Source organism: Pinus tabuliformis, chromosome 3_2 (assembly GCF_031772625.1).
Source record: "Pinus tabuliformis cultivar Carrire ecotype Pingquan chromosome 3_2, CPIR1, whole genome shotgun sequence".
In the NCBI taxonomy this organism is placed as follows: Eukaryota; Viridiplantae; Streptophyta; class Pinopsida; order Pinales; family Pinaceae; genus Pinus; species Pinus tabuliformis.
The window spans coordinates 1,203,543,510-1,203,567,777 of record NC_142302.1 but is presented as its reverse complement, the minus strand read 5'-3'; the positions used below and the strand labels follow the sequence as shown (position 1 = coordinate 1,203,567,777).

General features: G+C 37.4%; 1 protein-coding gene and 1 pseudogene across 1 annotated transcript; one reads left to right on the top strand and one right to left on the bottom strand.

The window, feature by feature from the left end:
- Positions 1-1,251: 1,251 nt before the first annotated feature.
- On the bottom strand, positions 1,252-10,944 carry LOC149185079 (beta-galactosidase 5-like). Its single transcript, XM_089415541.1, has 10 exons — positions 10,940-10,944; positions 9,848-9,925; positions 9,684-9,750; positions 4,311-4,403; positions 4,000-4,143; positions 3,455-3,522; positions 2,178-2,283; positions 1,984-2,071; positions 1,513-1,601; positions 1,252-1,471 (listed from the first exon to the last, which is right to left on the bottom strand). The coding sequence occupies exons 1-10, from the start codon at positions 10,942-10,944 to the stop codon at positions 1,253-1,255; spliced, it is 957 nt and encodes a 318-aa protein (XP_089271667.1). The 3' UTR covers position 1,252.
- A 7,772-nt stretch (positions 10,945-18,716) lies between these two features.
- On the top strand, positions 18,717-20,170 carry LOC149185078 (strigolactones hydrolase CXE15 pseudogene; annotated as a pseudogene).
- Positions 20,171-24,268: the final 4,098 nt, after the last annotated feature.

Sequence of the window (24,268 nt, the reverse complement as noted above, 5' to 3'; positions counted from 1 at the left end):
AAGAACTATATAATTTTGTGTACAAGACTTACAAGGAAGTACTTTTATTTTAATTTTTAACAATTAATTTGATTTTCAATTTGGTCATTGAGAAATTTTGATATGAAAAGATATTTTAAAATAGAAAATATGTTATCATTATTAATTATATGGAAATAATCAGATTCAATAACTCATTTATGTGTTATAGTCATTTTGTATTTTTTGTTATGATAAATATGTGAAATTTTTAACATAATTATGTTATAGAAGGGTAATATTTTACTCAAAAATATTTTGGTGAATGGTTAATTTATTATCAAAACATCAATCAAAGGTAACATTTTAAACATAACATTCTTTAATGAGTAGTAAAAAAAATTTATATGACCGATAAAGAAGAATCCAAATTCTAACCGTGAAAAAAAAAGGTACTAAGTACTCTTTCACAGTTCAGCTTGTCCTATCTTTTACAAAATATGAGAATCAAAACAAAAGTACTATAATACAAGTCTTGTAATTGTAACGGTTATTCACTAATCATTTATCTATATGGTTTGATTATAGATAAACAAGGAGGGCTGCTGAGCAGCAAGTCCCTGCCTTGAGTGAGTGCAAAACATATAAGAATGACATAACAATTGCTTGATGATCTTGCCGTTGGAAAGACATAACAATTGCTGGGATTTGTAGGATAAGCAGAGATATAAGTTTGGCAATGAAAAATCAGTACTAGACAGAAAAACTGACAAAGGGAATAGCATGACATTGTATAAGAACAGATTCTCCTAAAAGAAGCTTTTTCTCAGTGTTCCAAGTAATTATTCATTTTGTCTTGATTCATGATATGTATATCCATGTATTTCTACAATAACCATATGCTTAAGTTTCAGTTCAAACAATTTCCAGAGAAATTTATCCCAACGATACCCAATCTATTAATAATTTAATATAATATCGAGCATGTGACATGCTACAATATACATGCAAGCCAGGCATCAGAAAAAATATAACAGAAATAAAATGATTATTTTCTATTTTATTATCAACTGCTATCTGAGAAATCAGATACACATTCTTTTGTCTATTATCAGCTAGACCAGTGGGGAACTTAATTAATTGTTTGGTGCACATAATCAATTATTATAAACTTGAAACAGCTTGCAACAAAAGGGATCAACATCCAGATACTCCAGGTTTGTGCATCAACTTTAACAAGTTGCATGAGACGTAATGCTTTAAGATAAAAAAAAAGGAAGATAGAATCACAACTCTAATAACTCAAGCTTATCACCTTTGCAGTATTGAAAACCACATTTCTGCAATCAGGGAGAATGCTAACAGACCACGGAGCTATTTTATAGTGCTGACCATTAAAGATGACTCTCCCAACATTATTTGAATCAAAATTTACAAGAAATGTAGCGGCACAATTTCCAGCTCCTGCATAATATGCATAAGCCTGAATAGACAACACGTAAGTCAGTTCTGTCTTGCACAGCATCTTTTAAGAAAGTAGGAGTAAGTAACAACAGGATCACCACTAACTAAAGCAGTCTCACAGAGCTTTATGGCTTTGTGTAATTCCTTAAGATGATCCCATTTTGGCTGTCTAATCAGCCCTGCCAAAGACAAAGAGTCTAAAGCAATAGGTTGTGTTCCAAAGGTCAGAATCCATTTCACTATTCAGAAGGCTGGATATTGAAAGGAAAAGGCAAGCATTAAGTAAGACTTGAAGAAATTCACATCGTAGCAAATTCAAGCTTTCTGTTGTTTTTTAATCTTCTGACAATGTTTTTTCTATTGCAGTTGCTTTATATTGAGCCCGAGAACAGAAAAGGCATTACAGCAGAATTCAATTCCCTTGCCAAATAAATAGATAACCTTATAGATTGCCCAAGGATGACATTCAAGTCCTGATAAAACTTCTCTCAATTCTGCACTACTTTGATACAAATTCAAGTGAAGATTGTTAGAAAATATCACATCCAAGATATAACGTACCATATTCATCTATGGGTGCATCATAGTCATAGGAGGTTGCAAAGAAAGGCCCACCCGCTGTGTGGCCAAAATTTGTTCCTCCATGGTACTGAAACAAATCGGAATCATACATAATTTAGTAAAAATTTAGTAAAAACTTCCATATATGAAGGTCACTTGCTAGGGCAGTCCAATTGTTAATGTGAAAATCCTACCATGTAGTAGTTTACAAAAGATCCACGCTTCACTAAAAAGCGAGCAACTGCAAAGGCCAGATCTTCCACCGGTCTACGAGGAGTTGCACCTCCAAATTCAGTATACCTAGAAAATCAGAGACAATGTTTCGGATACTATAAGTTCAAATTACATTTACAACTGATTATAAACATTGCTGCATATCTGCATTTTTCAATTTGTTGCAATAAAGACTTTACCTAAGAGCCTAGAATCTTCATCATATCAGTTTACTGAAGGACGCATTTGCAAATTAAGTGCAGCGACCTGGTGGTTGACGACTGTATGGTTGCCAGATTTAGACACCTGATTAGACAACTACTCTAAACCCAAGCAGATAAAAATATTGTTAAAATTGTGATGCAAAAGTAAATCATTCTACCTGTGTTATTCTGTTACTTCAAATTTCAGAAGCAAGTAATCGTAATATTTTCTTTGCCTGTGGATGAATGCAAAACTTATCAGATAAATTTGGTATTTTAACACTACAAAGTTCCAAAAGAGAACCATATATCACAACTCCAAAACAAAGTTCAAAATAGTCATTTATGACAACTGTGCGTAGTTGTTAGTGTTCCCCTGGCTGAGCATGAAACTTTCTGAATTTTGACTTTTACGGCTCACGTTTGGTTGCGGAATTTTGACTATGTCAGCGTGATCTAGCGTCAACAAATTTATGATTGCAGAACTGATAAAAAGAACCAGAATTTCAAAATTGATTTTGAATGTTTACAACAGTTGTGTAATATTTTCTGGCACACCAAGTCGATGACAAAAAACCAGATAAACCAATAAAAAGCTCATCCCGCAAGGCTCATAAATAATATATCAAGCTACACACAAAATGAATAATGAGATCAGCACTGCCTAACTCTCAAAACTTCATATCATATCAAGTCGCCTTTTACATTGATGGAGCTACATCCAGCTCGCATTGGTTAGCTTAGAAACCCAATTTGGACATTTCATCATCAAAATTCCAGCTTGCATTGGTTAACTTAGAAACCCAATTTGGACATTTCATCATCAAAATTCCATTCTTCTGGCAAAGAAATATAGGTTTCGCTGGTATCAGGTTTCAAAGAAATATTCCTGAAGAATGCCTTCAGGAATATCCATTGTTGCTTGCCCTGCCACATTTCCCACGATAGTAGTGTTGATGCCCTCAGAAATACTAATTATATTAGCCGAATTGGCCACATCAGTAGTGCTGAGTGCAGATCATGTATTAACATCATCAACCCCTTGAAGTGAACACCAGTCATCAAAATAACTGTAATTATAACCTGAATTCAAATCCCAAAATGCAATATGATTTTCATCAGACTGAAAATTAGACAGAAATTCTGATATGATGTTCTCAGAATTGATGCCTTGCACCTGATCATGAAATGGTACAAGTGGTGTTTCAACTGAGCTGATATGCATATCCCCTGGTATAGGTGACTCACCAGATCTCCTTTGTAAGAGTGGTGTCACGAAGTTCTCAGAATTTCCATATGAAAAACAAGCTTCACATTTGGCAGCCGTTGGAATGCATCTAATTTTAAGACATTAAAAATGGCAATTGTTTTCATAGACTATAATTTTTATATACATGTTACCAAATTTTTATATACATGTTACAAAAAAATCAGTCAAAGACCTCTTTAGACAAAGAGAATATGCAAAGCTAACTATCGTTTTAATTGGTGCAACATTTTCTTATAATTCGACAAGTTCATCCAGAGACAGAGTCACCAACTGCCCACATGAAGATATTATGATATAAACATATAAGTGGGTATTGATAACAGAGCTTACCACAGGGTCTGGTGCATCATCTTGTTTGCACATAACCCAAGGTACACACGTATCCATTCCCACAGCCATCTGAGCAGCCCAATTCATATATTGCACTCTAACAGACCCATACTCCATTTCTTCAGGTTTATACTCATTTTCTAGCTGTAAGAACACTTTGTCATTAGTCACTATATTAGGAAATCAAACCATGAGTATATACAAAGTTCAAACTATCCATGCGGATCACTCTTTTCTGCAAATATAATGAATCAAGCAATTGACTACCAATCAAAATTTGACACATTTTACCATGAGGGATCAAAGTATACCTGGGCAATAATAATTGGTCCACCTTGCGATTCAAACAGCCCTTCACTTTTCATCATGTCGACAACCTTTTTTGTGAAACCTTGCATTGCATTCTGTAAATACCCAAATGGGTAATCATAAAATGTAACAAAAATGATATGATTTGAAAGCATGTGACTCACTAACGCTGACAGTTTAGAGAACATTGCAATGACCATAAGAATTCAAAAGAAATAAAAGGGTATTCATAGAGGTCAACCTTGAAAGGCTCATTATCTGTTCTAAAACTGATGGTAGAACATATTTCAACCAAACTGGAAAACCTCTGCGGATTGTAGAATATGAAATGAATTATTTCAAGCCAATTGAGAAGCCAACAGTACTATGAAGAAAAAAACATATAAAAAAAGTAAAACAATTAAGAAACACAGTTACTGTGTGAGCTAAAAAATGCTGCAAATCTCATATATTAATTCAGCGATTAACTACATTCTTATATAGTAAAACTATTACTAAAATCAACTTTGAAACAAATCTACTGACATTACAGCGAATTTCCAGCACTACTACAGCTAACAATTTGCTGCCTTAATTTTGCACAGAACACTAAATAGAAATTTACATAACTAATTAAGCATTATTCCCAACACTCCCCCTTAATGATTAATGAGGATTTACTATCTTATCTCGTAGTGCTAAAAACTGATCTTTTGCAACTGCTTTGGTGAAGATATATGATAGTTGATGCTGAGTATCTATATGCTTCAATTCAATATCCTTCTTCTACACCAAATCTCTAATGAAGTGATATTTCAGGTCAAAATGCTTTGTCCTGCTGTGATGAACTGGATTCTTTGCTAACTTGATGGCACTTACATTATCACAATAAATCACTGTAGGCTAAATTTGTTTTTCTCCAATTTCTTCCAAAAATTTTCTGAGCCAAAGAGCTTGTGTACCTGCTGAGGTAACTGCAACATACTCCGCTTCTGTGGATGAGAGGGCAACAATGCTTTGTTTTTTTGAGCTCCATGTAATCAAACCAGAACCAAAAGAGAAACAATTTCCAGATGTGGACTTACGGTCATCAAGACTACCTCCCCAATCTGAATCACTAAATCCAACAAGATTGAACTTTTCAGAAGAGTAGTAATGAATACCAAAATTTAGAGTGCCTTTCACATACCTTAAAATCCTCTTGGCTGCCTTCATATGTATTTCAGATGGATTTGTCATATACCTTGAAACAAGTGAAACTAAATATGTAATATCAGGCCTTGTGTGGGTTAGAAATATCAAGCTCCCCACAATACTTCTGTAAGTTTTCTCATCAACTAAATCAGCACCATCATCTCTACATAACACCTCTCCATAAGCACTTGGAGTAGGGGATGGATGACAATCAAGCATATCAAATTTATTTAGCATATCTTGTGCATACTTTGTCTGACAAATGAAAATCTCATCCTTATTTTGATAAACCTCCATTCCTAGAAAATATTTCATGATGCCTAGATCTTTCATCTCAAATTCATTCATCATAGCAACTTTGAATTTATCATTCATCTTAGAACTACTACCCATATACAATAGATCATCAACATACAAACTTATGATTAAAATATCAATACCTTCTTGTTTGTAGTAAAGGGTAGGATCATTCTTACTTCTCTGGAAGCCATTTTCCTGAAAGTATCCATCAATCCTTGCATACCACGCTCTTGGTGCTTGCTTAAGGCCATACAAAGCCTTCTTCAACTTGTAGACATTATTCTCCTTTCCTTCCACTTCAAAACCTTATGGCTGCTCCACATATACTTCCTCTTCTAAGTACCCATTCAAGAAGGCACTTTTCACATCCATATGATGTATGCTCCACTTTTTATGAGCTGCTAATGAAATCAACATTCTAATGGTCTCTTGTCTTGTTACTGGTGCAAATGTCTCTTCATAATCAATTCCATACTTCTGTGTGAATCCTTTAGCAACTAATCTTGCTTTGTGTCTTTCAACACTCCCATCACTATTAAATTTAGTCTTATAGACCCATTTGGTGCCAATCTTTTTCTTGTCATGTGGAAGCTCTGTCAACTTCCAAGTGCCATTCCTTTGAATGGAATCCATCTCTTCTTGCATGGCTTGCATCCAAACCTCATTAGTACATGCATCTTCAAAACATGATGGTTCAAATTCAGCCTTGGCTAATAAAGCAAAATTGACTATCTCACCTATTGGGCTTTCTTCATGTGCTTGATTTGCACTCCTTTCATAAATATCACTCAATCTTCTTACCTTCCTTGTAGAACTTGGAGAAGAAGTTGGACTTGAACTTGATGTTGAAGAAATTGATGGACTACTTGGTGGAGTTAAGCCACTAGTTACAGAAACATTAGTTGGCTGCTCATGATCATTATCAACAATTATATCATCATTCAAAACAGATTTTGTCTTCTCAACATGGCCTTTTTGATGACCATAAACTCCCCCTTCATAAAAAATTACATCTCTTGAGACAATAAGCTTGTTAGTTAGAGGATTATACAATTTATAAGCCTTGCTTGTCTCACTATACCCAATAAAAATACATAACTCACTCTTTGCATCTAACTTTTTTCTATTCTGATCAGGTACATGCGCATAAGCCAAACAACCAAAAACTTTGAAATGATTAACATTAGGCCTTTTTCCATACCAAGCTTCATAAGGAGTCATATTTTCCAGTGCACTGGTGGGGCTACGGTTGAGGATGTATACTGCTGTAACAACTGCATCTCCCCAATAAGTGTTGCTCAATCCCTTAGTTTGTAGCATGCATTTTGCCATTTCAACCACAGTATGATTTTTTCTTTCAGCTATGCCATTCTGCTGGGGTGTGTATGCTGTAGTATGCTGCCTCCTGATGCCATTCATATCACAATAACTCTGGAAAGCTTTTGAGCAGAATTCTCCCCCACGGTCAGTCCGCAAACATTTGATCTTTCACCCTCTCTCATTTTCTACAAGGGCTTTGAACTTCTTGAATGTATCTAGGGCTTCACTTTTGGCCTTCAAAAAATATACCCAACAATTTCGTGAGTAATCATCAATAAAAGTGATGAAATATGATGACTTACCCAAAATCTTAGTCTGCATAGGACCACATATGTCTGAATGAACAAGCTGAAGTGGGTAATGAGCCCTCCATGCACTTCCCTTTGGAAACCTTTCCCTTGCATGCTTTCCTTTAGCACATCCTTCACAAACCTCCTTATGCTCTTCTACCTTGGGCAAACCAGAAACTAATGCATGTGAGTTTAGAAACTTCAAACTTTGAAAATTTAAATGCCCATACCTGAGATGCCATAACCAACTTGAATCCTCATAAGCCATATTAGCAAGATTGTTGTTATGTTCATTAAACCTCAAGGGAAACATCCTATTTCTTGTCATAGGCACAACAGTGATCTCCCTATTTCCCTTATTCTTATCATAGATAGTACATGTCTTATTTTCAAAGACTACTTTATAATTTTTCTCACAGAGCTGCCAACGCTCACAAATTATGCTTCAATTCTGGAGTATAATAAATGTCATGAATACTCTTTATACCTTCTTTTGTTTGGACCTCCATAGCTCCTTTGGCAGCAACCTCCAGTGACTTATCATCACCAAGCTGGATCTTGGATTTGAAACTTCCATCCTTTGCTGAAAACAACTTCTCATCCCATGTCATATGGTTAGAGCATCCAGAATCTAGGTACCAAACATCTTTAGTAGTATTTTCACCTTTGGCATAAGATAAAAATAAGTGATCTGGAGGATACTCACCATTTTCTTGAGCATAATTAGCATTTTTACCTTCTTTCAATCTGCATTCTCTTTCAAAGTGACCATACCTATTACAATGGTAACATTTAACATTTCTCTTATCAAATCTACCTCCACCTCTTCCTCTGAAACTACCTCTTCCACTTGACCTCTTCCTCTACCTCTTGAATAATTTTGGCTTTGCCATTTACTTTGACCTTGATGGCTTTTGGTACTGCTGCTACTTGCATCTTCATTCTTTGTAATTTGTAATTTAGAGGAAAAAGCTTTCTCTACAGCTTCAAAACTTTCCTTCAATCTTTCTTCATGAAACATCAAAGATCCAACCAATTCATCAAACTGTAGTTTTATCAAATCCTTACTTTCTTCCATGATTATTGCAACATGATTCCATCTATGTGTTAAAGATCTCAATACTTTTTTAATTAAAACTTCATTACTTATAGCTTCTCCAAGTGTAGCCATTTTATTGACCACATCTTTGACTCTCACACAATAGTCGTTGATACTTTCAGCTTCTTGCATCTTCGAATTCTCGAACTCTCGCTTCAATGTCTGAAGCTTGACCACCTTAACTTGATCACTACCTTGGTAAGCTTCTTGTAGAGTCTCCCATGCAGCTTTGGCAGTTTTTGCTCCTGATATTCTTGGAAACAAGCTCTTATCAAGAGCTATTTGAATGTGAAACAAAGCTTGAGCATTCTTCTTCCTTGCTTCCTTTCTTGTTGTTCTTTCATTAGCTGTAAGAGCATTCCAATCAACTGGCTCCTCATATCCTGATTCAACAATCTCCCACAAACCTTTTCCAATCAAAAAGGTTAACATCTTAATGCACCAATAATCATAATCGTTTCCATTAAATTCTGGAACTAGCATATGGTTAGAATTCGACATGATTAACTTTGGCGAAATTCCAACAATACAACTTTAACCCAAAATAATTTTACATGCTCCGATACCACTTGTAGAATATGAAATGAATTATTTCAAGCCAATTGAGAAGCCAACAATACTATGAAGAAAAAAACATATAAAAAAAGTAAAACAATTAAGAAACACAGTTACTGTGTGAGCTAAAAAATGCTGCAAATCTCATATATTAATTCAACGATTAACTACATTCTTATATAGTAAAACTATTACTAAAATCAACTCTGAAACAAGTCTACTAACATTACAGCTAATTTCCATCACTACTACAGCTAACAATTTGCTGCCTTAATTTTGCACAGAACACTAAATAGAAATTTACATAACTAATTAAGCATTATTCCCAACAAGAAATACCAAGCAATTGACTACCAATCAAAATTTGACACATTTTACCATGAGGGATCAAAGTATACCTGGGCCATAATAATTGGTCCACCTTGCGATTCAAACAACCCTTCACTTTTCATCATGTCGACAACCTTTTTTGTGAAACCTTGCATTTCATTCTGTAAAATACCCAAACGGGTAATCATAAAATGTAACAAGAATGATATGATTTGAAAGCATGTGACTCACTGACGCTGGCGGTTTAGAGAACATTGCAATGACCATAAGAATTCAAAAGAAATAAAAGGGTATTCATAGAGGTCAACCTTGAAAGGCTCATTATCTGTTCTGAAACTGATGGCAGGAACATATTTCAACCAAACTGGCAAACCTCTGCGGATATATCAAAAGATTCGTGTCCAATGTTATAAAGACCTGGTAGATTTGAGTAGAGAGGACCTTGCAGAAAATCAGTCAAAAGGAAATATACCCGAAATTCCATTCTGCGCAAACATAAGGGCCAATGCGAAGATGAACATAAAGTCCTGCCTCCTCCAAACGAACGAGCCTTCATGAGACCAAAAGCACAACGCTAGTCACCCGAAAGCTCTACGTCTCCAAAGCATTAAACGCGCCATATTCACCATCCAAGCGGGACCAAAATAACACTAACTTATATAGATCTCTACGGTCCTTGTTCCTGCCTATGCCCTTACTACCTTTTCTTTTGATGCTAGTGATGCCTTTGAATTGGGTGCTGCTCCGGGTCAATGAATGAGGTCAACTGGCTTTGGGACTGCTTCATTCTACTCCTTCGCTTCTGGTGCCTCTACCCCTAACACTGAGGGTGGTGAAACCCCTGCTACTTCTAGGCCAACTGGGTCAAGATCAACTAAGTCCATTGGGTATGAATCGAATCAGCAACCACTTGCTAAATAGGTCATGGATATCGCTATAATAATAAAGGGTGCTGGACGAAGTGCTGGTGTGCGCTATGATTCTTCAATTGCCTCTGTATATGCGTAGACTCGGTCGAATGCCACTGCTTAAAGCCTGTTTTCTAATCATGTCGTGAAATCCTGATCAGGTGGGGCTTGGATGGGCCAGATATCTAAGAACATTGGGCTTGCTCAAAATTGCAAAAACAATGTCAACCACAAAAACAATGAGGGAAGATGGTAGTGCATACAGAATTCTCAAATTCCAGATAAGCACCAGAAGTCCATTCAAGCCCAATCAAGGCCTTGCATTACCAAACATATTTTTCCCCACTTTCTGCTTATTCTACTTAAATAGCATAGTCGAACCTCAAAAAAAAATGGGTATTTTGCTGTAAACAGGACAAAGACAAATAAAATCGTTCAATTTGTAAATGTTGATCTCACTTCCGGGTTTTGCAGAAATATGTATTCCAAAAAGAAAGAAGAGAACAATACTGGACGTGGCAATAAACATGCTACCAGGTGGTAATAAAAAGAAAAAACTAATAATTAAAAGTTATATAAAAAATTATTAAATAAAATAATACGGCAATTAGAATATATAAAAATGTAGAAATCGCTACAGCTGGACTTCATGTTACCGCATGAATACCAGGTGTCACGTTACATGCGCTCTAAGATCTAAGCTCACTTAAACTATCATGTAAACCATCTTTCAAATTGGTTCTTGACTCATTCTGTCCACCTCTAGCTAGATGAGGACGTTCAAATATCTGCTCATGCTAGCGACTTCAATGCTCTTTTCTTAGGTTTCCTTGCAGAAGTTGTTGAAGGGATTGGAGACTTGCAAGGTCATGGTCGTGCCTGTGTGTTTGGAATTAGGGGCGTTGTGGCGAACTGGGAGCAGTTCTTGGAGTGGCGAAGACACTGCATTATCTGATTTTTTCAGTAGAAGGAGCATCCACGCACAGGACGATGAGAGAGTGTTGTAGGTGGCCGAAGTGGACAACAAGTTGTTCTTTGACGAAGCTCAAATAGAGGATTGACAGGTAAAGTAGAATATCTGCCGTCGAGTTTGAGCTTTTTGCGATGATAAAATTATACTAATGTCATGGAATTGTAATGATGGATGCAATTTTTCGGTTGCACAGGGTTGGGATTGTGATGCAAACGATAGAAGTTCGATTTGAGCACTTGAGCATTGAGGCAGATGCCCACGTCGGAGGCAGAGCCATTCCTACTCTTTTGAATTTTCGTATTCGGCTGTCCAAGCAAGCAGGATTGCAGAAGTTGTTGAAGGGATTGGAGGCTTGCAAGGTCATGGCCGTGCCTGTGCGTTTGGAATTAGGGGGGTTGTGGCGAACTGGGAGCAGTGCATGGAGTGGCAAAGACACTGCATTATTTGGGTCTTTCAGTAGAAGGAGCATCCACGCAGAGTACAATGAGAGAGTGTTGCAGGTGGCCGAAGTGGACAACGAGCGATTCTTTGACGAAGCTCAAACAAAGGATTGACAGGTAAAGCAGAATATCTGTCGTCGAGCTTGAGCTTTTTGCAATGATGAAATTATACTGATGTCATGGAATTGCAATGATGGAGGCAATTTTTCAGTTGCACAGAGTTGGGATTACGATGAAAATGATAGAAGTTTGGTTTGAGCACCTGAACATTGAGGCAGATGCCCGTGTCAGAGGGAGAGCCCTTCCTACTCTTTTGAATTTTCGTATTCGGCTGCCGCAAGCAGGAATGAGGGAATCCATGCGAGTCGATTTTTATGCTGTATGGAGGATGTTAATACTATTTGGAGGTATGTCCTTCATAGTCATCCATTTGCCTCTATTAATGCATGAACTACGCTCACCATATGCTTGAAATTCATGGAAGTTGGCTTATATAAGAAGTAATCTCGTACCTTATTTATGGCCGTGTGAAGAAGGTGAAGGTCTAACAAGAAGCTGGTTTGAAGCCCCCTACCAACTCAGTGCCCACCGACATACCCGAGGTCTCTACCAGAATGAGGTCCAACTCTGGGATAATCCGTTCTCTCCAGCACTCCAGCTTCAATTCCCTTATGATATTCTTCTTATAATCTTCTTCTTTTATAATCTTCTTCTGTTCTCTCCAGCTTCAGTTCCAGCTTCAGCTCCCTTGTGATCTTCATTTGTTCTCTCCAGCGTCATCTGTTCTCTCCAGCTTCAGTTCCGGTCCCTTCAGTTCTGGTCCCTTCAACTTCAGTTCCATAGACACCATAGTAACATGCAGCAACAGGGGGCAACTTCAGAGAATAAGTGGCAACTTAAGAGGATAAGCAGCAACAGGTGGCAAGAGAATAAGCAGCAACAGGTGCAAGAGAGCAAGAAAGTCCATCAGTCACAGTGGAAGGATGTACCGATTCCAATAGACAATACCAAGGAGCTAGCTAGCATTTTATACTGGTAGACTAATGTTAGCATTAGTCTAACATGTCCAAAACAAATGAACAAATGAATAACACAAAACAAATGAACAAATATAACACAAAGCCAAGATAATATATGCTTTTCAGCGTCTGACCTCGGGAAGAGGCCAAATAAGATAGTAGATGACTATTTATCTAAAAACTTTCATTATACTCAATCAAATGGTAGTAGCAAACATCAATCAAATGGTAGTAGCAAACAGGGCAAACAGATCGCAAACAGGTCAACTAATGTTAAGTTCATCTGTTCCGATTACTATAGTCCCTCGCCATTGTCAGATGGCAGGGACTAATAAGCGTGTAGGAAAAAGGACCAAAAAACTAATGTTAAGTTTATCCGTTCCGATTACTATAGTCCCTGGCCATTGCCAGATGGTAGGGACTAATAAGCGTGTAGGAAAAAGGACCAAATGCCACAGACAGTACATTGCAAAATAACAAGTAAGATAACTAGAAAGTAAGAATATTGTAAGTAACCATCCTGGAGTCATGATTGTATTTAGCATAATGAACCAATTTGCAGGGAAAAGTACGCCCCATAAAGTAATGATTTTTCCGCCTTATTGTTGGTATCCGTCACACTCTCAACATAAATATCTGTCACACTCCCAGCCAGGTTCGATGACAATGAAGACACCACATCCACATTGACTATTAGCACAAATCCCATCAAAAATTCCAACCGAAATCTTTTGCCACACGTTCTGTTTTATAATCTTCCGCGGTTTTATTACATGCTTCTATTTCAGAGAAATATACCGCAATCCCCAGTACCGTATACCTTATATCTACCTGATTGTGAGGAAATTAACCTCACCTAGTTCGGCTTTGATTCTGAGCACATTTCTACTTTGACTCCTCATTCAGCTAATTCTACTTTGATAGTTACAGCAATGTTTGGTTGGAATGTTATTTGATCTCCATCAGTATTGGTCTACTCCAAGATAAAGGAAAAATCATCAAGGCTACTCCAAGATAAAGGAAAAATCATCAAAGGGGATTCTAAGGGTTAGAGTTGTAATAAAAGAGCTTGTAAGTTTATGTAATGATCTTATGTTGAGTTGCGGGTCTTATTTTATTTGTTAAGTAATTAGAATTTTAATTGGTGTTATATAAATTAAGTTTATGTATGGTTCATTTTCTTAAAATATGAAGTGTGATGAAGTGTGTCTTTTCTTAGTTTTTTATTTTGTGATTTCTGGATTATTGTTTAGTTTTGCATATTTTTCTTGAGATCTATTTTAAAGTTTTTGGAATCTAGTTTTACATTTAAATCTGTTTGAGATTTGTTGTTTGCCATGGCAGCGAGTAAGTCTAGATAGTGTTAGAAATTGTAATTACTCCCGCATGTGGAGTTGATTAAACATAAAGAGTTAGTTCACTGAGTGATTGAGCGTTGAGTCAAGTCGAGTAATGTATGAAGAGTGAAGTGCAGTCCATATTTAAAGTGTGAGTTAATTCAGATAAGTGCCTGTACATGTCAAAGTATTTTATGCAAGTCGCTAGTTGAAAAAGGTTAAATACCTTTCATCTAGTTCATTGTAAGCATCATGTTTTGTGTGATCAATAAAAAAACAACAGCTTGTATTTTATGTGTGAATTATTTAAGCTTGGTCTCCTGAAGAAAGTTTGCAGCAAGAAAGAGTGGATCAGCGGTGATCTAGTGATCCGCAAGAAAGAATAAAAAAATATTTTTTCATGAAACACGATATTTTTTCATGAAACACGCTGATTTCCTTCGAAGCTGGAAGCGCTAGAGGACTAACGCGGTCTTTCTATTTCATCGGATCATAAGACAAGGGAGCGAATTGGATTTTTTACTACTAAAGGTGCAAAGTCAAGTTGTGAGACGACCACAACCGCCGTTGTCGTGAGCAGTCCATAGATAACCAGTTGTCGTTGAGGGTTTCGAAATCGTCGTGATCCTGGGATGTGAAAGTCAGGTTAAGTAAAAGCTTAAAAGGTATCAAAGTACGTGGGTAACTTTTGCCCCATATTAAAATACCTTCTTCAATATATCAGTGACATATTTGTTATATCGTATGGTATTAAAGTGGTTGAAATGGTTTTGTTAAAAGAACTTTACAACGCTGTTAATAAAGTGTTTTTTGAATTCGCGAAGGGGTTATTATAAAGGTTTTTTTTTTTTTTATATAAAAATATTTTATAAATATATTTTTTTATATATAAAAAATAATCAAGGGATTTTATGAAAGGGTCTATCAAGGTTTTATTGGCAAAAGGATTTAGGGTTTTGTAAAGTCTATCTGTCTACAAAATTATTTGGTTTTTTTTGTCAACCATGACAATTTTTTTGGTGAAGATTGTGCCTTACAAGGGCACATATTGAAAATCATATTTTTTTTGGAGGGCGATATGGAAGATAGCCTCATGCAATCAGCGAAACAACTATAAGAAAAGGAATGACAGCAATCATGGGTCGCAAAGCTTGACTTAAGAAGACTAAGAAAATGAATCGAAGAAAAGAGGCAGAGATTGTTGCCATGGTTAGAGAGGTTCAAGCCGCAGCCGAGGAACTAAGAAATCTAGCAAAAGACAAAGAATAAATCGAAGTTGATTGGTGTAGCTTTGATCTACTACCAACTCCTATGTTTACAGGTGAATATTTTGATCATTGGGTTATCAAGATGCTAACTTTTCTTAGACCTAAAGAGTTAATTGAGTATGAATCCAAACCCATATGATGCAGTATGTGATGTTTTATCATTGAATTTTATGAAACATACATTGGATGAGAAGTGTTAGTGCTAGGTAGCAAAAGCTACAACTTCTAAGGAAGCATGGAAGATCTTGGGAGTAGAGTTTGGCACAAAGGAGAGTGACATGCAGGAGCAAGTTATGTCACAAGAAAAGAAGTCAGCCACAGATCTGAGAGTATATGAGAAAGACTCTGAGAGGAAAACAGAGCTTGGAGAATCCAGCTCAAAAGTGGATGATGGTTGTCAAGACCATAAAATTGAAACCCATTATGCAAGCATGCATATGGATGAAGAAGATGCAACAAAGATTGCAAAGAGAGAAGATGAAACCTCTGTATGTGAAGCAGAGCAAGAGCAAATAAATGCTCAAGCACTCCACTCTAACGTGGATGATGCAGATGATTGTGAATGCCACTTTGATGAGACACATGTGGATGATGACTACAAAGTGATATGTAAATTGATGAATCCATATGCAACTGATGGATTTGGTGAAGTTGAAATTGTCAATGAAATTGAGAATGAGCACATGCATGCTCGAATATCCCACCATAGTGTGGATGAACATTATGTTGATGATATGTGTGGTTTCTTTTTTGAAACATGGATTGATTGTGACAATATGGTAAATGCAATGTTTGATGAAACGTTGAAGGTTGAAGTTGCCACTTAGCAGTAAGATATGAAGTAGTTGGAACTCAAAGCTATCGTTGGAACTCAAAACAGGGTTACCCTTCGGATTACAACGCCTTCTTTTTTAAGGTAAGCAAATGGAAAATTTCTCTCCTCTCTCTCTTTATAATATATGAAGGGATGCCACAGTTTTCTTGGCCTTTTCGACTACATGCGGGAGCTTTGGGAAAGCCTTCCTATTCCCAAACCTTCTCTCACAAAGATGCAATCTGAAACCATGTTCCTAAAGTGCATTGTCGCCTCAGAAATGTCCCCTGCCCTCAGGCAAGGCGACTCAAACCTAGGATGTTTCGAGTCCTTTTATAGTAGACAAAGATGAGAATGTCCCTTTAGTTGAAATCACTCATTCATATCTGGATGGGCTCTATGACTTATTAGTAGGTAATGGCCTCATCTGTTGTTTCAATGGGTTATAGCCATGTTCGACAAACTTTTACCAATTGATCCATTCAACTTGGGCCAAGGCATGCAAGGTCCTCTTTTATTCCAAGGGTTTCTTCATTGTCATTTTTTATCATGATGCGGATTATCAGAATGATCTTTCCAAGGGGCCCTGGTTTTTGGGAAAAGGTGGGATCTTTTTGATCCATTGGTTCCAGATTTTGACCCCTCCATAGTTGTGATCACAAAGCTATCCATTTGGGTTCGACTCCTAAATTTACTGGTCCATCTATGGCATTCTTCAGTGTTTAAAGGTATTAGCAACACCTTGGGTCATTTTCTGGCTGTAGATCCCTCACGAGGCCAGTGTGGAGTCTTCACCTATGGCAAGATCTTCGTAGAACTCGACATCAACAAAGGATTTCCTAACAAAATTATTTTTAAAATACAAGATTTTTGCTAGACTACGAGAACACTACTTTTCGGTGTCAGCTTTGCCATCAAACATGTCATCTTCAGAACTCATGTTCTCAAAAACCAGTTAAACAAAAATCGAAAGCATGGAAGCCATGCAGCTTGCCTCCTCGAGAAGAGGAGGATCCGTCTTCCTCACATGAGGAAGATGATAAGTCTGATTATAACATGCTCGCATTGGATGAGGGCCAAAATTCATATCTTCAAAAGGCCCATGAAGGAGGTCAAGAGATCCAAGTTTTGCTAGCTAGAAGAGAAGTCAGTAAAAATGCTTCGATGGGTGCCATGAAGCACACTCATGAATCAACCTCCTCAAACTTTGACAAGGATACCTCCTTAGCGTGTTGAGACAATCTTAAGATAGCTCTTATAGTCACACCTCCAGAAGATTGGATTAAAGTAGCAAAAAAGAAAAGAAATAAAAAACACACCAGTGATCAACCCCAAGGTGATTTCAATGTCTCTATTTTTCATTTTCTATAGATCTTTATTTTCATTTTCTATATGTATTTTATACTTTGATTCATGGCCATCCTTAAATAAACTTGTTCGGTATATGGCCAATTTTTTAATAATTATATATGGTCATTATAAAACTTTTTATATTAATATAAATCTTTTTGTACCAACTTATATATTGTCATTATAGTATTACATTTAATTATAATTTATAAATCCAAACTCATATGCTAATTAAATTTACTTCTGATTATTTTATTTTTCCCTCTTATTTCGATAAATATTTTAAAAGCACATTTAAAAACATCGTTATCATCGTAACGACCATGATAATTACAATAATTACAAGACATAATTTTACATCTACCCCAATAACCCAATAAAGATGTCTACCAAAGTCGGTTTCAAACGACAAACTCTGAAGAATCATGGAGACTAGCTAATTATATATATTTAACCACCAAATTACATTCATAGAAGCAACAGAGCAGTGAAAGATGTAAGTCTCACAGGTTTCCCGAGAGCGTTTTTTTGATGGTGCTGAGCAGCAAAATAAGTGTGGATGTGGTTTTCACATTTTGATGGATTGGGAGCTTCAATATTTTATCTCATGGCACAGTGGAAAGGGCACAAATAGTTTGGCTAAAGCAAGGGCTTTAGCGGGCCTCCTTGCTTTCTGCATCTTTTGTGATATTCGGTCTATTTCGATCTTTGGCCACTCCAAAATAATGATTGATCATGTCAAAGGATCCTGCAATATAATGGCTTCTCATCTTGCAGGTTGGGTGGACAGAATTATGTTCTTTTGGGGTCTCTTGAGGGATTGCTCCATTCATCACATTTATCTTGCTCAGATCAGCGAGTGGACAGCCTGTCAAAGGAGGGTCTGCTACTTAAACCTGGAGCTTGATCCATGAAAGTTATAAATGGAGATTTCTCATGCTTTATCCCGGACTTCTCTATTCCCCATTTATGACTTTCCTTTTTTTCTCTTCTTCTCCCTTTTGTTTTAATACTTGTATATGTTACGCAGGCTTTATGGATGTCCAACATCCATGAATCCAGTTCTTTCAATGTTCACACTTTGCATACTTCATAAATACATAATAAATGGACTTTGCATACTTCTTTTATCTAGTAGATTCTTTGATCTTTTATTGAGTTATTGCATTGATGTAACGTTATCACAACAATAAATTGAGAAGCAAATTACCCAAAACGCAGCAATGCTTTATTAACGCAAGTAAAGAAGCGAGCGATTGATTGGGTGGGTGGTATTATAACAGTACACATGGAATCCCTTCCCAACAATTCTGCCTAAAGAAAATTCAGTAGTTTTTGTTGAGAAACAAATAACGAGGACAGAGCGGGGAGATAGAATATCAGTGGTGAGGAAAGGAAAACGTTTGGGCATCGCGGTTTTAATGGAAGAAGTACTGGAGAATGTTGGAGGAGTTGTTAAGGTGTACAGAGATGGCACACTTTTATCTCAAGAAGATCACCGACTCTTCCAAACGCTATGCAACTATTTCGTGCAAACAGAAGCGGAAACTGAGGTTGCGAGTAAAGACGCGGTGTTGAATGAGAGGCTGGGGTTGTGGGTTCGACTCTACTTGCCCCCGTCTCACCTCCATCAGCACCCACAAGAGCGCCGCCTCCCGGTAATCGTGTATTTCCACGGCGGCGGCTTCTGCCTCGCCTCCCCCTCCCTGCCGGAGTATCACAACTTCTGTCAGACGTTGGCGGCGACTGTAGGTGCGATCGTTGTCTCCGTGGCTTACAGATTGGCTCCGGAGCACCGCCTCCCCGCCGCCTACGACGACTGCATCACGGCACTCCAGTGGGTGAGCTCACATGCGGGAGCCGGAGGAGACTTCGAACACGACGCGTGGCTCGACAGCTACGCGGACTTTTCCGCGGTGTATCTGATGGGAGACAGCGCTGGTGCCAACATCGCACATCACGTTGTGGCGCTGCGTGGCGGTGTTGAAGCATGGAGCCCCATCAGGTTGAGAGGGTCGATACTGGTTCAGCCCTTCTTTGGCGCGGAGCAACGCACACGGTCGGAGAGCGAGTGCCCGCGAGACGCGGTTCTCAGTCTGGAGCTGACCGACGCTTTTTGGCGGCTGTCTCTCCCACTGGGCAGCAACAGAGATCATCCATTCAGCAACCCTTGGAGCCCCGGAGCGCCAAAGCTGCAAGAGATTTCGATGCCTCCGTTGCTGGTGGCCATTGGTGGCAGAGATATTCTGAGAGATCGGAATCACGAGTACAGTGAGTTGTTGAATCAGAAGGGGAAAAGCGTTGAGGTTGTCGTGGTGGAGGAAGAAGAGCACGCCTTCTATATACTCCGACCCCAATCTCAGTCTTTTCAACGACTCTTTCAGCAAATCTCCCGTTTCATCTCCGCAGTTCATACAGACAACCATACCTTCTAGAGGGTCGCTATAAATTTTAATGCTTAGAATAATGCATTTCTGACTATGTAAGCAGATTATCTCACTTTGTTAATGTGGAGTTACCTCAACCAGTTCAGGTTGTAAGAGGTACTTCTATCATGTCAGGAGGTTAATTTCAGTGCTAAAATTGTTGTTGGGATAATCCCATTGCACTTAGAGTTTACTACAGCTAGATCCGGTTTGAATTATGTACTTCTATTATGTGAAGAGATAATTGCACTTAGAGTTTAGATCTGGATTGAATTATGTACTTTGAATTATATTGCCGTTTCACACGATGTGTTTTGAAACTTCCAGAACGTTTTTTTTGACGGTTTAACTTTTTTCAAAAACTTCTTTACACCGCTGTCTTCTCACACCCTGTGGCAGTCTCCAACTCTGCGATGTAATTAATGAGATGCACCAATTTACATTCAATTCCACCAGTCAGCAGTCGGTAGCGATCCAAGTCGGTCACTGTGTTATGTTGTATTACATAGGCGGGTGACGCATCATAGCATTTGAGATATTGGATTTCGACAGTCTAACTATTCTTTGGGTTATTACCTGTGGATTTATTACCAAATCTCAACTACTCAAACCATTATTGACTGGTCATTTAACAGCAAAATTAATCAATAAAAATATCGAAATTTGGTAGCAATGAAAACTAAAGCAAAGATGGGTTGTGTTTAGGTGAGGAAATTTTATAAAAGACGAATTATAATTTTACATAAATGTTTGTGTCTTTTGGCTATTTTTACTTTCAATACTGTGTATATTTTTGTGTTTTTTTGGCTGGAAATATCTCACGTACTTTTATTTTTGGTGATGTGTATTTTTATTTCAATACTGTGTATATTTTTGTCCTTTTTGGCTGGAAATATGTATGTACTTTTATTTTTGGTGCCGTGTATTTTTATTTCAATACTGTGTATATTTTTGTGTTTTTTGGCTGGAAATATCTCATGTACTTTTATTTTTGGTGATGTGTATTTTTATGGTAAATATTTCGTAAATTATTATTTATTTTTATTATTAAAAATAAAAAATAAATCTTATAAGTTATATTTAATTGCAAGTCAGTGTTTATTCACTATATATATATATTTATATATTTTGTCAAATTTTTTTTTAATTATATTTTTAACGATTAAAATTTTTAACATCTTTTTAATTGTGTTGAAATGAAGTATGGTTTATTATAACGTTGTTCTGAAGTGCCAATTAGTGCCAATTATGAAGAGATGATTAACTTCCCTGCTTTATTATAATGTTGTGATTAAATCCCAATTGAAGTGATAAACTTTGGTTTTTATTTTTATGTTAATTGTTTAATTTAAAATTTACTAAACATTTCATAATAATCTTTGGGAAAAAATAAAAATAATTTTAGTTTTAATTAATATTGCTTTGCCAAGAAATTCTCAATTAAATTTAGTCTCAATTTGATATGAGTTGTAATTATGACTAAGAAAGAACTAAATGAAGGAAAGGAGTTGCAAGTGTTATTCAAATGTAAGATAAGGAAAAGGAGTGAAAATGTGTTTGAGGAATAGAGTATAAAGTGTATATTATGGCATTTTATGAGATATAATTTTACACAAAATTACCTAGGAAAAAATAATTCCAACCTCCCAAATATGTGAAGATTTACGATATAAAATGAGATAAATTTACATAAGTTGCATTTTAGAGGAAGTATATCAATCTATGCTTTAAAATGATGAGAATTCCAACATCCCAAATATGTTAAAAATTTACTATGTAAAATGAGATAAATTTACATAAGTTGCATTTTAGAAGAAGTATATCAATCTGTGCTCTAAAATGATGAGAAATTGACACATAAAACAAAGAAAGAAAGGGAGTTAGTTTAAAACGATAAGAAATTAGAGTTAGTTTGTAGATGAGACATTGGGAGTGGAGTAGAGACAAACTCTATAATTTCACATGAAAAATAAGTTGAGAATAATTAATATTATTTTGATATTAATGGAGAAAATAGTCACATTGTTGTAACTTTCTCCCTAGTTTAGGGTTAGTTCCTATAGTTATGGGGTTTGGGTGCAACTTCCTATTTCCTAGTATTGTATTTAATGATGTAATCTTTGATTGATTAGTGAATAGAGTGGACGAGAGTGATCTCTCAAGTTTTGTGAGTGTAGTCCCCAGGTGTAGGCCACACCTGAGAGCTACATCTCTTTCTTTTCAATTCTGTTCACATTTTATCTTGGTATCAGATCTCAGCTTGACTGAGCCTGATCTTTTGTCACCTGTGTGGTGGAATTGCCTGTGTGGCTGGAATAGCCTATGTGGATTGAAGTGCCTTTGTGGCTGTGTGTACACGAGAGTTGTGTGCTCAATTGAGCAGGTGGACTGCAGAACACCTGGCTCGGACTCAGAAATTTTTTTTTCTGAGTGGAAAGGTGGATTAGCGTGGATTTTGCGCTGACAGTCGCGCCAGAAGCCTGATTAGCGCGGATTTTGAGGGATAAATCGCACCAAAGCGCTAGAAAGCCCGATTAGCGCGGGATTTTACCAGGAAAGTCACGCCAATTAAGACACTTACACCGATTTTTAATTAGCGCGGATTTTTCGCTCGGGGTAGCGCCAAGGGGATCTGTGAATAGTGTGAACTTCGTTTGGCGGTTTGCAAATGGTGCAGATCGGCGGAGTTACAGATCCGTCCGGGAGAGACAGATCGGGAAAGCGCCAGAGGAGATCTGCGGGAAACCTCGACTTCGTTTGGCGATCTGCAGGGAGAGCAGGATCGACGAAGTGGTAGATCAATCCGGGAGAGGTGGATCGGATCAATTGTGATCAGATCATTGTTTCGGCTGTGTTGAAAACGCCGAATTTGCTCATTGGAGCGGGAGTGCCAGACACTGTAGATCGGTGGCAGAGGTGACAGATCCATCTGACATGTATTGTTTTTTGTTGTTGTTAAGTAGATTCACAATGAGTAATACGATGGAATCTTACCTTAACGAATCTGGTAAACTTAACGGGTCCAACTTCACGAATTGGAAGTTTAAGATCCAGACCTTGCTCGAAGGTGCGAATGCTTGGACTATAGTGACAGGTGATGAGCAGAAGCCGACTGCAACCATACAGAAGGAAGACTGGGAAAAACGAGAAAACAAGGCCAAAGTCCTGTTGAAGATGTCTGTGAAAGACAATATCATTGCACACATCAGAGACTGTAAAACGTCCGCAGAGATTTGGACGAAAATCAAAAGTCTGTATGAAACCCAGAATGCAAACAGAGTTTTGGCTCTGAAAAGCAAGCTATTTTCAATGAGGATGGACGAAAGGGAGTCTGCTACTGCATTTGTTGCGCGAATTAAGGATGTTAAAGATGGATTGGGGGCCATTGGAGTGGCGGTGGCTGATGAAGATCTTGTTGCAATAACAATGAATGGGATGCGTGATGATTTCCAAACCTTCATCACTGGAGTCTCGGCAAGGGAGAAAACACCCACGTTTGATGATCTCACTGCGATCTTGCAGCAAGAGGAAGAGCGACGGCAGAATCTGAATCTGAACCCCCAAAGTGACGATCTTGCGCTGATGGCAAAACGACGACTATCCAAAGGGAAGCAGTCACAGCAGCAATCAGTCCAGAAAGGAGGAACAACACATAAAAATCACTGTCATAAAGGTATGCTTGCAAATCATTCTGAAAAGAAATGCTTTTATTGTGGAAAGAAGGGTCATATACAGAGAGATTGTTATTATAAGAAGCAGGCTGATGAGGCAAGGAGGAGACAGGTAAATCCAAAACACAGAGGATATTTTGTTGAAGAAGAAGACTTCAGTCATGAATTTCGACTGTTCACAGTCGACTGTGCCCTTTCAGCATCGAATGAAGATGACATCTGGTATGTCGATTCCGGAGCATCCTCTCACATGATAGGTAATAAGGAATTTTTTGATAGTCTTGAAGAAATTATAAATGGATCAAAAATATATCTAGGGGATGATAATGGATATCAGATTAAAGGTCATGGGGTGATTTCAGTTAAGTTACCAAATGGAAAGATTAGTCACCTTTCAAATGTTTTATATGTACTTGGAATAAAGAAAAACCTGATATATGTATCCATGATGGCTGATCAAGATATGCATGTCGAATTCTTCAAGACTCACTGTGTGATAAAGGATTGCAGGAATGAAATTGTTGCAACAGGCATGCGAGTTGGAAGCCTATACAGGTTGGATGCAAAAAGTATATCAAAGCAAGCCATGGTTGCAGGAGAGTCGACAGCTGAACAACTCTAGCATCAGAGGTTTGGTCATCTAAATCTGCAGGATCTCATGTTGTTACAAAAGAAAGGTATGGTCGA

What these genes read in the sequence shown, in the direction of transcription:
- LOC149185079 (XM_089415541.1), bottom strand. An exon ending in TGCGCAGAATGGAATTTCGG is followed by an intron (nt 9,751 to 9,847) that starts GTATATTTCCTT and finishes ATATATCCGCAG; the next exon opens with AGGTTTGCCAGTTTGGTTGA. An exon ending in TACAGTTATTTTGATGACTG is followed by an intron (nt 2,284 to 3,454) that starts GTGTTCACTTCA and finishes CTGATTTTCTAG; the next exon opens with GTATACTGAATTTGGAGGTG.